General features: G+C 32.6%; 2 protein-coding genes and 1 long non-coding RNA gene across 3 annotated transcripts; all 3 read right to left on the bottom strand.

Moving 5' to 3' along the window:
• Positions 1-1,757: 1,757 nt before the first annotated feature.
• On the bottom strand, positions 1,758-4,487 carry LOC105129214 (uncharacterized). Its single transcript, XR_843028.1, has 3 exons — positions 4,253-4,487; positions 1,968-2,651; positions 1,758-1,935 (listed from the first exon to the last, which is right to left on the bottom strand). It is a non-coding gene; the product is annotated as an uncharacterized LOC105129214 (long non-coding RNA).
• Positions 4,488-4,732: 245 nt separating this feature from the next.
• Positions 4,733-5,772, bottom strand: LOC105129213 (uncharacterized). Its single transcript, XM_011031186.1, has one exon. It carries the CDS (start codon positions 5,521-5,523, stop codon positions 5,134-5,136), a length of 390 nt encoding a protein of 129 aa, XP_011029488.1. The 5' UTR covers positions 5,524-5,772; the 3' UTR covers positions 4,733-5,133.
• A 1,389-nt stretch (positions 5,773-7,161) lies between these two features.
• Positions 7,162-13,494, bottom strand: LOC105129212 (tRNA (met) cytidine acetyltransferase, putative (DUF616)). Its single transcript, XM_011031185.1, has 10 exons — positions 12,544-13,494; positions 12,128-12,226; positions 11,614-11,790; positions 10,841-11,054; positions 10,556-10,665; positions 10,304-10,473; positions 9,793-9,896; positions 8,682-8,869; positions 8,386-8,585; positions 7,162-7,553 (listed from the first exon to the last, which is right to left on the bottom strand). The coding sequence occupies exons 1-10, from the start codon at positions 12,776-12,778 to the stop codon at positions 7,356-7,358; spliced, it is 1,695 nt and encodes a 564-aa protein (XP_011029487.1). The 5' UTR covers positions 12,779-13,494; the 3' UTR covers positions 7,162-7,355.
• Between the last annotated feature and the right edge of the window lie 2,393 nt (positions 13,495-15,887).

Genomic DNA, 15,887 nt, shown 5'->3' with positions numbered 1-15,887 from the left:
TTATGTGTGTTTTAATGGAATATTATTGATATAGTATCTGCCTCGTCACAACTAGATAAGGGAAGTTTACTGTCTGAAGTTGTTTGGATCAGCTTTGTTGCGTCCCATCCTGATACGTTGCTTTTCAGCCATTGGATCCCCTTACGATAATTGATAAAACTTCAACAAAGATCAGTGAGTGCCAATAACCATCATGAGACAAGCTCAGAACAATATCCAGCATCATTTATTATGGAATATAAAGAAAGAAACATACATAAATTGAAGACTTCAATAGCAATTAAGGAAAGCGCACATCAGAGAAATATCTGAAAGAATTTTGGATTTTGAATGTTTAGAAGTGTAGTAGTTTTTTTAAAAATATTTTTAAGTGCCAATAACCATCATGAGACAAGCTCAGAACAATATCCAGCATCATTTATTATGGAATATAAAGAAAGAAACATACATAAATTGAAGACTTCAATAGCAATTAAGGAAAGCGCACATCAGAGAAATATCTGAAAGAATTTTGGATTTTGAATGTTTAGAAGTGTAGTAGTTTTTTTAAAAATATTTTTAATTTATTTGAAAATATATTTAAATGATTTTTTTTATTTTTAAAAAATTATTTTTGATATTAATATATAAAAACAATCAGAAAATATAAAAAAAAATTTATTTATAATAAATTAAAAATTAAAAAAATATATTTTTAAAACATAAAAAATAAATAGAATAAAAAACCTGTGCAAAGACAACATGGAGCATCGACAAAGAGATTACGCGAGCGCTCACAATATTATCAAGGTCTCATCCATGCATTTTGGCTATTTTCAATTGTTTAGTTCAGGTGAAAGAACAAGAATGATTGAACAGATGAAATGATCAAGATCAAGTTTGCTAATCTTTTCTAGCTTTATTCCTCACATGTCATATGAAATTCGAAAAACATGTGTTATTTGCTCCCAATTATATTGTTAGATTATCAAGTCAAGCATATGTAACAGTCCCCAGTGATGAAGCCATCCGAACGAGCTACAGGACTGATAATTTTAAATCATTTACCATGCAATTCATTCAGTTCTGTTCTTTCTGTGCCAACTAATGTGTAGACCAACTAGTGTTCTAAGTTCAAAGATTATTCTGCATAGTGATTAGGTTCACAGAAAACCTCACAAGTATCAAATTCTTTCTTAAATTGGTAGATAGACCAGAAAGTTGAGAATACAAAACAAGTCGTTTGTTTAGTAACAGAAGAAAAGAAGCTTAGAGAATGTATTGTTTGTGTTTATTGAGCTTGAAGAAGATGACCACTTAGAAGAGGATGAAGATTCACATTATTTACCTTAATCCATGCAAAGGTAGTGATTAATATGCTGGACTATTAGAGATACAGTTCTAGAGGAACAATGGACCACTGTAAAAGCTGTCCATGTTCTAGGTTTTGTGAACTATATATTATTGATGGGTCTAAAGTAACAATGGGCCCCTGCAAAAGCTGTTAAGATGATACAAGAAAGGAAGAAAAAAAAGGGGGAATCCGTCTCTGAACTGAATTACAATTGGTATAGGAAGCAATGAACGAAAAGTAATTACAAAAGATGAATTCGGAAAAGGATGTCAAGAACGTTAAACATGGAGAATCTGTTTTCGATATCAACAAAGAAGATTGAACTAGCTTGGCATGCAGAGATTAGCAGTTCCAAAAGATGATCTGAGACTCAACAGGAGAGGTTACCTTGATGCATTGTCGTACTTTGACATTCTAATCAACATTCTGAGCCATTACATCTCCTCTCGAAGAGATCACTTCAGGGGAGACGTGATGGCTCAGAAGAAACTGCGAGGATAATTCAGATTGTGATAAAGTTGATTAGAACATCTAACCTGGGCAATGCATCTCAGATAATAACCTTTCCCAGATCTTTTCAGCTCATCTTTGGCAACCGCTACCTGCAAGGATAACCATGTAAAGCAACCGCTACCTGCAAGGATAACCATGTACAAGTGAGGATAAGCTTGCATCAGCTCAATGTGAAAGCCTATAACTATCATCAGAAGTTCAGAGCAATATCTAACATCATAATGGAATTTAAAGAAGGAAACATGAATGGGAGAGTTGATGGCATGTGAGGAATCCCTTACACATAAAGAGAAACAACTTTTCTCTTCCTGTAAAATCACAGGTACAAACACGAATCAAATAACAGACAAAGAGAAGAGACAAACACAATATCAACCCCATCCAAGTATTCTAGTCATTTTCATTTGTCATTCTGTAAGGAAAAGAAATCATCATTCAAGAAGCTAGAAATGCTTGCAAAGTTTAAAAGGTCAAGAAAAGCTGTGTTTTCTAGCTTTATTCCTCACATTTGGTATGTGTAATTCTATATTCCAAAATGGTATCGATTTATGAACTAAACCGTATCTACCAAACTCAAATGTTAAAGCCCTCAGCACGAAGGCACTGTCGATGAGCATCGATCCATTTTGCACAAGCAGCTTCACCATGCTCCACAATGCATTCATCCCTTAGTTTCTTAGTTTCGGGGCAAGCACAGCAGATCTTCTTTGGCTTTGATTCTTGACCAGATGTTGTAATTAGTGACACCTGGCTTACAGCTGAGGAGGGGGAAGCATTTTGCAAAGGTAGCCCACTCATCACAAATCTGCAGAAAACACAAGTACTGTAAAGAAGGAAAGAGGGCATAGAGAAAGGAATGAAGAAAATCGATTTGAATTAGAGCATCAGCTTCTGGGAGAGAGGGAAGGCAGAGTGAAATTGGTGTGTGTGGCGGGGGGGAGGGGGTCGAAAATATCTGTTCAGATGGAGGGCAAATACTTCAAACATTATCAATTTTCTCCCTTTTTGCCAATTAATGTCTTTGCTGCCTGGGTTCTTTGTTCTGTATATTGTCTGATGAATCAACTCACTAAAACAATTCAGATTTTTTGTTCATATGTTCTATTGCATGGCTGATCTCCAACATATGAGATTTACTCATATCATAATTTGTTTTCCTGTATAAAAATCATTAATCATCCCTCTAATGCAGCTCGTGGCACATGTGATTCAGAATGATATCTGACTCCATCAAAGACTTTGAATCATTGCCCATACCATAAAGTTGCTTGCTAAGCCAGAAATTTAAACTCGATTAAGTACACGTACAAATCAACAAAATGAAAAGGCTATTTTTGCTCGTATTCCCATTTCCCCGCATAAAATTTGGCCACAAAACTCTCGGCATTCTATTCAGTTAAACTAATGAAACTAATTTAGAAACAGTCATGAGAAACAATGTACACAAAAGCTTAATAAAATCAACTCATGTATCAAGTATTGGACCAAATGTCTTTTATTTCTTATTGTATCAGCACTTTAATTGACCAGTTCGTGGGAAAGAGACCACCACTCTAAGAGATACCTCATTTCTTTATAAATCAAGGAAGCAACTTGACTCAACTAAGCTTCTCAATTACACAACTGAATAAAGCTGTATAACATGAATGCTTTGTAACGAATGGAACACAGACAGACACAGATACTAAATAGCCCAAAAGTTGAATGAAATCACTTCTAAGCTTCTCAATTACACAACTGAATAAAGTTGAATGAAATCACTTTCCTTGCAACTGTATCTGTTCGTGAACTTTTCATTACCATATTCTCATGTTACATAGCAGCTCTGTGCAATTTACTACAGAATTGTCAACAAGAATATCATTCTCCAACCAGTCACGACTAACTATCCACCACTTCCCAGATCAGTAACTTAATAAAAAGAAAGAAGATAATTCATTCGCCTCAAGTAAAAATCCAACCTTTTTCTCTTCAAATCCCTGCTTGATTATCCATTTAATTGCAGTGAATGATCCTGTGTGTTATGTTCTCAATTTCCAGACTTTGTAGAAAAATATAATATTTTCTTTGAAACTGAACCTACATACTGGAATTTTAACAAAAAAATACCCCCCAGGAAACAAAAATCAATTTATGGCACTACAAATTTGCAATCTCGACTCAAAATCAACTACAAGAGAAACCCATTTGAGCTATCCCTTTTACACAAAGTAATTAGAGTTAAAGAAAAAAAGAAAAATAAACAACAATTCTGTAAAGAAAAAAAAAACTGCCCAAATAATGAAAAAAAAAAAAAAAACAAAACAAAGCATCAAACCTCAAGAGACCATCCACAACTTAAGAGACAATACAGTGAAAGATGAACATACGGAAACACAGAGAGAGCTAAAGAGAAAAATAAGTTACCGTTAGAATTACTGCAGACAGAAGTGAAAGATTAAGATGCTGGGGGCTTTGTAGGGTTGATGTTGTCGATGAAAGCTAGAAAGTAGAAATTTCAAAGAGAAATAATGAGAGAGCGGGTCCTTCACTAAACTAGATGCTGTGGGGGTCGTGGGGCAGGCCTTCGTGGCCCAATAACAGCCATGACTTTCTATTCAAGGGAGAACAAAAATAATTTCATGTTGTTTTTCCATAGTAACTAAATTTAAAATTTGTTTTGTTTTTATTTAAAAAATAAAATGATAAATCGATTTTGTTTAGGAAAAAAATAATTTTAATTTTGATTAAGTGTGTGATTATTAATGGTTATTTTAAAAGTATTTTTTATTTTAAAATACATTAAAATAATTTCTTTTATTTTTTAAAATTTATTTTAAGTATAGTTTGATTTAAAAATATAAAAAAGTTAATTAAAAATAAAAATAAAATAAAATAAAAAATTATTAAAAAGTTTCATTAACAGCAAAAACAAATTGAATAAGATTGATTTACAAATTAGATTGAAGGTGGACAAGAAGCCAATATTGGAGCGCGCAAGTAACTTCTCGAGTTGCAGATTCTCAGTTGAAAACAACAGACAACCCCCAGATCCCATCTCCAACTTTTCTTGGAAACCAATCAAGAATTAAGAAAACAGTAATCAAGAATCCGATGCGGCCCTTGCCTCCATTTCTCTAAAGTTCCTTCCAGATTCAACCTGTAGCCAAGAAAAATGAAACCCCACTTGGTAGAACCCAGAAAGCTACACCAACACCAGCTCAAGTTTATTCAATGATGGACTATCTGACCGTTGTAGCTTCTTAATGATACTTCTCTCTCCATGAATACACAAGAAAGAAAACCCATCAAAGAGCCAGAGCAATATCACCAACAACTAGTCTAGGCAAATCATGAGCCAGATCTTCAAGCTTCTGCTCGAAGTAAACTCTCCAAAAGGCCACTGAAACATGAAGCGAGGTACAACCTTTAGCAAAGAAAATTTGGAACTCTCTGTCCTTGACAAATGCTACCATAAACAAGAGGAATCCAACAGCAAATAAAAGCAACCCAGAAAAGGATTCGGAGGTTTGGATCAAGAGTTGGCCATGTGACGTCGACCCTTTAAGCTTCGTTGCTACTTCAATGCCATGACCACACACGGTGACCTCATTTGTGAAAAACATCATTAAAGCTCCACAAGTTAGAGCTATCACAGAATGAAGCATGCATACTAGAAAGAACCCAGATGATCCCATTTAATCAAGTACGAAAGGAACGCCTTTCTCCTCCCATTTCTTTACCTCTATCTAGAAAAATGGCTCAGCACGACAAAATAAGGCCTTTGAACATAGCTCTCAGTGGAAACTACAAGAAAAGAGTAAAATGAACCCTATTGAAAGAGCCCTCAAACCTATTATTTTAAATGTGTGATCTCGAAGAAAGAAAATTGAATCAATGATCAAGAGTCAAAGCCCAGAATTTTAGTGCAAGCAAGACACCAAAAACCAAGATATACCCATTAATCAAGATAATATTTATGGCTGATTGTTTCATGTTTTCCAAACTTTCTTGTATATATTTATATTTTTCGTAAGAAGAGTTTTTTAATAAAAAAATATTAGAAGTGTTTTTTTATATTTTAAATGGAAAATATTTTTTAAAAATTGTAAAAAACATAAAAAAATTATTATTTATTAATTATATTAAAGTTTATCTTTGATATTTTGAATGCTATATTTTTTTTAGTTTTATCTCTAAAAATTTGATATAATTTGATTTTTAAATTAACTTTGATTTTATTGTTATTTGTTTTTTTTATCCATTTCTCAATTCAAATTTTTTTATTTATCATATTTGATTTTTATTTTTTTAATTGTATTTATTTTATTTAAAATAATTTATAAAATTATAATTTTTTTTTAATTTTATTATCTTTCAACTTTTTTATTTGTGAGACATGGTCTCTATTATTTTAATTATTATTTATTTTATTTTAAATAATTTATAAAATTAATTTTTTAATTTTTTCATCTATTAAATTTAATTCTTGTTTTTTCAATAAACTAGAAAAAAAAATATTAATAAACTTAATATTGGACAACTCATTTTACATGACAATACAAAATATCATAAAATAATTTACTCTTTTAAAAATTTATATTTTTAATATGTAATACTTTTCATCAAACAAATGAAACTAAATCTCCCCTGGTAATAAGAAAACAAATCTTGGATGAATGTATCAAACAAGAAAAACTGACATAAACCCCTATTTTAATCTTTAATATATTAAAATAATATTTTTTATTTTAAAAAACTTTTAAGATCAAAACAATATAAATAAATATATATATATATATTAATTTAAAATAAAAAATAAAAAATAAATCAATTTGTTTTAAAAATATTGTCAAACGCATTACATCTAATTTGCTTTGGCATGAAAGAAAAGCTCCGGAACTGCTATCTTGCTGATAGGCCTGCCGAGACACGTGCCAAAGAGTGGGTGTGTAAAAACAAGCTACGGCATAGGAAGGTACCCTCACTTTTGGAAAACCATCCGTAGGGTTGAAGGTTGAAGTAAAATCAATCCTTCTTCCATCCACAATTCCTGTAATACCTTCATGTGATAATCTGATGGAGAAATATGAGATTCAACATGTATGAGACAGAGAAGAAGTGCTTATTGACATCTTAGCGAAGAAGAGCAAGCCAAGGGACAGAATTATCGCCCCTACTCAAGGTGGCACTGCATTCGTGGAGGTGTAGAGTAGAAAAAGGAAATCTTCCGTTGATTTTAATGGACAAAGCACAAAGCCTTGCATCTGATATGAAGGAGAATTCGAAGGCAGAGTTTCTCAGGATACACAAGTGATGGCCAATATAAATTCGTGAGCCAGGAAATGAAAATCTAGATGACATTAAATGATTGCAGCTTCCAGGAGCTTATTTGATATCAAGTATTTACAACAATGAAAGAATGAGACATCAAAGTTTGAGTTGCTTCGTTCTGGGGCCATTCTAAATATTTCTAACCAAATCCATCATCCCTTGCTGTATGATGGGGGAAAACCTAAGTATACCTCTCCTATAAAAAGGCTTGTTTCTCCCTGATACCCGCAGCGGCCTTGCGGTGTTGCCTTGAACCAGATCTCCTATCTCTTCCACGCCTAGAATTTTTACCTGAGCTCCTCCCGGATGAGCTATCACGATGCAAAGGTAGGGGATGATGAATAGCAGGAGCAACCGGGGGTGGCATTTGGTCCAAAAGATCTTTGTGGTAAGCCTGCAAATCAAAAGAACAACGAAGCACTTAGCATAAAAAATAACCTTAAAACAATAGCATTTTCTTACAAGAAACTAAAAGGTAAGATTTAGCATAGTAAGGCAAAACTTAATTTTTAAATCGAAGTTCATTATCCATGTTAAAGATTTTTTTTCTTTGATAGGCGTCCTGCACATCAAGATTTAATGAGATAGTTCCTGCTTTTAGCATCATTTGGCCAAAGCACCATTCTCCTTCACTAACTGCACTCCCAGGATGGATTTTAGCCTCAAATGCGACTTGTATGGGGAACATGATTAAATGAATCGAGTATTGCATTAAATGCCCAAAAACACTTGGCCAGGATCAGAAAATAGAAAAAGGATCAACGGCACCCATAGAGGTCAGTTTCTTGCACTGTAAAATAGTAGCTAGACAGCTTAGTCCAATACACTGTTGTCAGAGGATCCATTTAGTTGCAAGAAAATCACACCTCAATGGTGCGCCCAGCTCCTAGCTGTTTGGGCAACAGGGAAGCAAAAATAAGGGAATGACATTCATCTATCTTAAGAAAAAATAAACAAGACAAACAGGCAACATAGAGCAGACCAATAATAGATTCTCATACATGGAAAAAAAAAACATCAGGCAACATAGAGCAGACCAATAATAGATTCTCATACACGGAAAAAAAAAAAATTAATATGATAATACAATTAAAAAGCATTCAGTTTTTTGAAAAAAATATATAGAAAAAGTTCACTTACACAGTTCATTGATAACAAATAGTTTAGTTTTAGATGCACTCGTTTCATCTCCTCTAACAATAGAAAGACAAAACATAAACATGTACCTGAATCACAAAATTACGCCTCTCACAATCCAAAAACATATTGATGCTCCAATCAACTTTAGCCATTATTTTATCCCTCACAGTGGAGAAGCTTAACTGATCTCTGGCAGTAAACCGATCAACTTCATTGAACCACAGGCAGGTAAACAGATTTGTGATGGGAATATGTTCCCTTATGATAACACAACCTTCAGGAACATCTGCAAAAGGTCAGTAGTTGAACAGAAAACATTAGAAATACAAATCTTCAAGAACATAAAGCACACGCATACACACACGGGGGATTATACAAATACCACTGGTTATTGGAAGCTTAGCCTTGGAATATGGTGATAAACCCTCTTTTTTATAAAATTCAATCTGGTAATCAATGGATGAATTGTCAGACTTTCCTGCAGCTTTGTTAGCTTCAGCCTCTTCAAACACATCAAAGCGATGATAGTGTCTTGAGATTGCAAAACTGGCATTTTGCTGCCACAAGAATCTGTACCAAAGGATAGCTCAGGTATAATTAAAACATCTATAGATTATGCAATTATACTAAAATCAATCTACCTATTTTCCTGCTTCTAGAGGCCAGAACTGCAATATACGTGAAGATCTATGTGATAAATGCTTACACCAAAAAAAACTGCCTTAACATTGACTCAACCAAAAAACAAGAACACATTGCCAAAACATGAACCACTGTAAACCAACAGAAAGAAAACATTTCCTTGTGATTTGATCTATTTGATGAGATAAAAACACAGTAAGTATACTGTTATTGTTCATCTATATTTCAATCAAAGCATGTAAAAAGAAACTGTTTTGGCTGCTTGGAATCAGGTCGAATCCACAGCAAGATTTATCAGTAGGACTACCTTTCAATAGATTTGCCAGCTCAACAAAAATCAAATCTACTAGTAAATTACATGGATTTAAAAACAGCTTACAGTATTTATGGACAAGCTGGAGTTTGAAAAATGAGGATCTTTGTTAACATAGTAAAATAGGCTCTTCTTTTATTTGTATACCTTACATGGTAAAGCACAAAATAAAGTCTTTTCTTCACCTAAGTACAATTGTTAGCATTGCTAAGTCAGATGATTAAAAAAAATACCCATTTGTAATTATATATGTCATACATTTTGCAGAGTTAGAGAGAAACACATAAGTTGCCTAATGATGAGACAAGGAAACTTATGGTGGTTCAAAACTTTTGCAGTGATGCACATGTTGGAACCAGAACTTTGTACCATGACCCAGGGGTAACAGGAAGGAAAACAAAGAGTTTCCATACATCTCAATTCAAAGATACCAGAAAAATTATATATGAAAACAAAAAAGCTCTGAATTCACAAGCCATTTACATATCTGAATGACTTCCTTCAGTGACCACTTAATTTAAGCATAAGCAATATATACCTCTCAAGAACTTGATATGGATCCACAACAAGCTGGAGCTTTCCATCTATCCATATGGAATACCTAACATTAGGCAAGAGCCTGTGCAATAAAAGTTTTGGAACCTGTCCACAGACAGAACACAATAACGGAATCCATCATTCATTGCAGAAAATATTTTATGTTTTCAGCAAATCAAAAAGAAAATGACTTGAAGGGCAAGGTACCATAGAATATCAAAGCCCCCAACAAAAAAGAAAAGGAAAGAAAATGGAAAATCTATAAAATTAATTTATTTACAGAAATTTATTCAAGAAACTCAGCCATTAGGATTAGCACCAAGATTGAAATTTCTTGCACTCGCCAAGAGAAAAGCAGAAATTTGTTAAAAAAATTGATAGCTTCATAAATGAGTTAACAAGAAGCAGCGGAACAAGAGGAAGAAAAAAATTAAGGAGAGTGTGTGATGCAATCCAGCCAAGGTTTGAAGCCCAGGTAAATGAAAGACAAATTTGAAAGAAGCAGGCAAAACAACCAAACAAATGCAAACAAACCTCCACAGTCCAATCCTCATATTGCTATCTAGGGCGCTAGAATTCTTCAAATACATTTCTGTCTCTTTATCAACAAACATATAGAAAGGAACGTTTTTCCTAGCTGCTTCACTAATGTTCTGTGGCTGTTGTATTATGTCATAGTTCCCTGGGAAAGTGCAATGATGAGGAAAGTTGAAAATATGCAGAAAACAAGAAACCTTTGCAGAATGTCTAGTGCACAACAGTACCAAATATAGCTGACGCAACAATGACCTCATGGGAATCTTCCAGTTTCATCAGGTCAGCTTCATCAATATCAAATCCAGTCTGGAAACCAGGTCTATTTCCTTTAACAAATCTGATAGCAGAAAACAGACAGCAGAAACATTAGATGTGTTGATATGAAATAAATGGTTCATATTTGTTACAAGACATCATAGAATATAGGAGGACAGAGATTATGAGATTCATTCAAGACAATGTCTTCAATGCTTATGATTTTACAGAAATTGGTAAGTGAGAAGGACTCCTACCCACAGTGAACTGTCATTGATTCACGTACATCAAAAGAATCATTCCTCTGCTTTAGAGAAGGATATCCACCAAAGTCCGAACCTCCATGTGATTCAGTTTTTACTGGGTTTTCATCAACAACATATGTCAAGTTGTGCAGTACTGGTGATGCGGATGAGGAGCATGGCATGCTAGCTCTAGCTTGCTCAGCAGAAATGTAACATACTGGACACGCTGCATAAAAAACAAGCAACAACAAAATATATACCACAGCAACAGGAAATATATTAGATGTGAGCATTTTTCGATTCAACTAAAAGTACAGATTTCTGTATAATTTATAAGAGATATTGAGGGTTATTTTATATCAATTTGAAATTGAACATACTAGTATGTCCTCTTCAGCAAACAGCAAACAATAATGAGCAAGGTAACAACATTGACTGCAAAAACATGCCATTTTTTCCTGTTACAGAATGTGATGGGCACATTCTTGGTGCAAGAAAAATTATATACCAGAATTTAGTAAATTCAGGATCAAAGTCATTTTTTACTTCCAAATGCGTGCACAGATCAGAAGCAATTCAAATTTATGGTCCAGTTCAATATATCAATGACAGGATGATGGTGAAAACAAGAAAATAAAGAACACTTCAACAAAAGTAACTCAAAACCAGAAAATAAGAAGACTTCAACAAAAATAACTCAAAACCAGAAAATAAGAAGACTTCAACAAAAATAACTCAAAACCAGAAAATAAGGAGCACTTCAACCAAAATAACTCAAAACTTACGGCGTGGTCCAATCCGTCGTCCACCAGAAGGAGGGGGAGGAGGGAGAGAAAACTTGTCGCATGGATGGCCCAATGTACTATTAACTCTATAATGACAAACAGTGGAACGATGGCTTACCATAGCAATGTTGTCAAAATGTATACTACCCGTTGGTCTAACAGTTGGACTTGTGGTTTCTGGTGCACACAAAACATCAGTTATTGCCTCAACCAAATCTAAAAACAAATAGCAGTAAAAGCCCCAAAGTGTTTCAGGACTTTGACATCATTGCTCAAATGCAGAAAATAACTAAATAACAGAATCTTTCAGTCTGATCAATGTTTATAATCAATTGATTATCTCCTGTTTTTACATCAAGACGATGACTTTGTCTTTGTATGCTTTCCTCTCGAGATTGAAAATAAAGAGGGGAAAAAAAAAACAAGAAGAAGAAGAGATATTATTTGGCTGTCAGCTTTCCTATCAATGGTTTAGCATAGAATGAGAACTGATAGCAACAAGGTCATTACTCACTTAAGGTTGCACCTATATGGGAACAGAATTCGTGCAGTACCTCCTCTTTATTCTTGTTTCCTTTTTTTTTTTTTTCCCTTTCTTTTCTGCTTGGCACAGCTGCTCTCAAGCCATGAACAATGAATAAACATTCCAATTCAAACAACAGGAAGAATAAAAAGATGCTCATAAAGTTAAACATTCCAATTAAGAACTACTACAATTTATCTTTTCTAGTGAGTACAGTATAGACAACTGGAACTAATAAATAGGTGCCTAATTACTCCGTCATTCCGTTGTAATTATAAATATTTCATCCTCTTGTGATTAACTTATTAGAATCAGTACCAAAACATACTTACAGCTTGAACAAACAATTACCTAAATCACTAAAACATTTTACTATATAGGAAAAAGAGACATGTTTGGAACCATACCTTTGGTGACTGTAAAGGAACCCCAGATGAAAACTAGGAGAGCAAGTGAAACCAAGAGCAACATTGCAAATCTTCTACGTCCCAAACACCGGGTAATACCCAGGAGAACCCGTTCCTTCTCCCTTGAACTAACTGGCAGCATTTTCGAAGATGGTTTTCGTGCATTATTTGATGATTTTCCATCACACAGCAACGATCCATAGCTCCCCCTTTGACCTAATGACCCTCCATTCATTGTACCTCTAGACCCACAATAATCCCACTTTTCATGTCTCCTTTTCTCCTACAAAACTCATTCTCTCTCAGTAACCAATACCGACTACTCCTGATTTGTAATACCCAAAACTCCACTTCTCGTCTATTTCCTCTTATCTTTTATGCAAAGACACATCAAAAACCCCACACACGCACACAAAGAAAAACAAACAAACACTTTGTTTCCTCAAAATCAGGGTCTAAAACTTAACGCACCAAGCTAAAGCTAAAAACAAAACCCAGTTTTAAAAATTTTAAAGAAAATATCAAATACCCCGAAATCGCATATGCAATGATAACCTGTTAATTGACCTTTTTTCCTAGGGATAAAAGGGAATTCTATTCTTCCAATCAATGGAATTGCATGAGAAACTGATTCACAATAGTATTCTGATACCAAACTAAAGAAAACAAACCTCAACCTCAACCTTAACAAAAAGGGCAACCTACATTAGCCAACAAATAACGACAACAAGAGAAGCAAAAAAAAAATGAAAAAGAAAAGGGAGAGACTTTAAACACCCCGAGAAGAGAGTTTTAGAGATGAGTTTGCCTCCGAAAATTAGATTTGAACCTCAAATTAAATTCCTTTTGAGCTTATCTTAATTGGGTTTTTGTTGATGATCTTTCTGTTTTTCCAGGTGCGTCTGTGCGCGCATCTTCTTCTTGTTTAGTTGCGGTTGGAGATGTTTTCAGACCGATGATAATTTTAAAAATTATTTGTTTCTTTTTCTTTGTTTAAATTTGATTTTCATATTAGATTATTGTAAAATTTTGGTTTAAAAAAAAAATTTATAATTTTTTAAAAATTTATTACCATGCTAAAAAAATACTTAGTTGATTTGATATTTGTTTCTCTACATAAGTTATTCATTAAAGTGTCAATATAAAAAAATACTTAAAAAAATTAAAAAATCCATTAATATTGAATAGTAAAATAAAAATAAAAAAGATATTCCCTTCAAATAAAAAAAATTAGAAAAGCATAGTAATACTGAATAGAAAAATAAAAATAAAAAAATAAAAATAAAATTATTGAAGAAAAATATTTATTTTTCTAAAAACAAATTTATTCATCTGTCTTTTTTAGTTAAAGAACTCGTTTTCGAGTGCAGACCTCGATCAATAGCTACTATCCATAAATATTCTTTGTGTGTGGGTCATTCTTCAAAATCCCTAATATTTTTTATGCAAGGTATTCTATCATACATCTTCAATACAATATTTTTGTATAAGTTATCTCATCATGAATTTTATCACTGAGTTTTTTAATAACAATAACTAATGCAAATAAAAATAACATACTTGTTCTTAGACATCTTTTTCATGAAAAGAAACCTCTCATCTTCTTTTACACAAGTACACTTTGTTGCATATCCCTTTTCAGTCATAATTATTCAACAACATATAATAACTAAGCATCAATAATTATTAATCTATAATACATGTCATATATCACCTCTAATCAAAACCATCAAGAATTGTTAGGTTCTGATATCAACTAAAGTTTATGAAAATGAAGGATAATGAGGTTTGTTACATGTCAAAACTTTTAAAGATTAAAAACATTATAATTATAGAAAGACATCTAAAATATTTAATTTTTATTAATCTAATTCTCCCTTGCCAAAAGCTATTACAATCCTTTATATAGAAAAACTAAAAAAAAAAACTCTATTATAACTTAATAGGAAAATAAAAATAAAAAAGTTCTTCACTGGAAATATAAAAACTAGAAAAGCCTAATAATACTAAATAAGAAAGTAAAAATATGAAAAAATAAAATTAACTAAGAAAAATATTTATTTTCCTAAAAAAATTTTACTCATCTCTTATTACCACCGAATAAGCATCACTGCTATTATCCATATTTTCAGACCACTAACTTTTTATCTTTAATTTAGTCTTTTTTATATTTACCCAATAAAACAACCTTGTTTGATGTCGATCAACCTTTAGAATACACTTCATAGAGTACTACACCATCATTAACAACCAACCATGCTGAACAAAAACACCACCACTAGGCCAAACCAACCTTGCTCCTTAAGTTAACTTTGACCTAGTAAACCTAATAGGTTTTCCAACACTCTAACCTATTTATTTTTTATTGGTTCAATAAATCCATAGCTATAAAAAAACACTATCAACTTAGACCTCTTTCACTCAAAATCAACAATAAATTTCAACCCTAAACCATAAGAATCGACCAATAAAACAACTCATAATCTTATCAATCAATACACACTAAAACTTAACCTTCAAAGCATATTTTTTCTATGTTTTTTTTTATATATAGGTTTGATATCAGCGAGTGAAGTTCATGCCCTACCACTCCATAACTCGTTTATACATGTTAATGCGTGGAGTACACACGCTACCATTACCCAGTTCAATTATAGCAGCTTCAAAGACAATTTTAGTAGCTTCTAAATGTTAATTTTAAACCCTAAATACATCGATTTATTTTGTTTTAGGTAATTTGCAATGTGTTGTTAGTGTTTTTATAAGTGAATGCTATATTTTGTTATTGTGTAACTTGTGTTGAATAATGAAGTTTAATGAATCTTTTTTTATATGATTGTTTTGATATATCTCAATTATTGTTTACCAAAGAACTAACCCAAAGGAAATAAGATCATTAAGAGGATATCGTCCATCACATGTTAAGACTTTATTATTTTATGTAAAAAATAATATATATTTTTTTGTTTTTTTACCAAATAACCTACTCATAGATGATAAGATCCTTGTAAAGGTCATATCCTCTAAAAGTTGAATCTTTATTATTGGTTTTTTTATAAAAAAAATTATATAAATTGTATAAATATTCATTTTACAATAGATGCTTGTAAGTATTACTTGGCTATTGTTTATTTTTTTTAATTTGTGAATATTTAGGTCTTGTGATATACCCCCCCGTTGTTATAAGTGAACTAATAAGGTTAGGTTAACGTGACCCTATAAAAGCATATTGAATGAGAGTAACAATCTTTGAGCCCATTAATAATAATAATAATAATAAAGAAAAAGAAGAAGAAGAAGAAGAAGATGAGAACTTTGAGAAGAAATATTAATGTAACGATTAA

Source organism: Populus euphratica, unplaced genomic scaffold (genome assembly GCF_000495115.2).
Source record: "Populus euphratica unplaced genomic scaffold, PopEup_1.0 scaffold86.1, whole genome shotgun sequence".
NCBI classification, from domain to species: Eukaryota; Viridiplantae; Streptophyta; class Magnoliopsida; order Malpighiales; family Salicaceae; genus Populus; species Populus euphratica.
Note: the sequence above shows the minus strand (reverse complement) of the source record. Positions and strands in the feature narration are given on the sequence as shown.

Excerpts from the sequence above, each read along its gene's own strand:
- LOC105129213 (XM_011031186.1), bottom strand. The coding sequence starts at position 5,523 with ATGGGATCATCTGGGTTCTTTCTAGTATGCATGCTTCATTCTGTGATA.
- LOC105129212 (XM_011031185.1), bottom strand. The coding sequence starts at position 12,778 with ATGAATGGAGGGTCATTAGGTCAAAGGGGGAGCTATGGATCGTTGCTG. Across the intron at positions 11,791-12,127 it reads CCATATAGGTGCAACCTTAA|AAACCACAAGTCCAACTGTT; the intron begins GTGAGTAATGAC and ends TGTGTGCACCAG. Across the intron at positions 8,586-8,681 it reads TAAGCTTCCAATAACCAGTG|ATGTTCCTGAAGGTTGTGTT; the intron begins GTATTTGTATAA and ends GACCTTTTGCAG.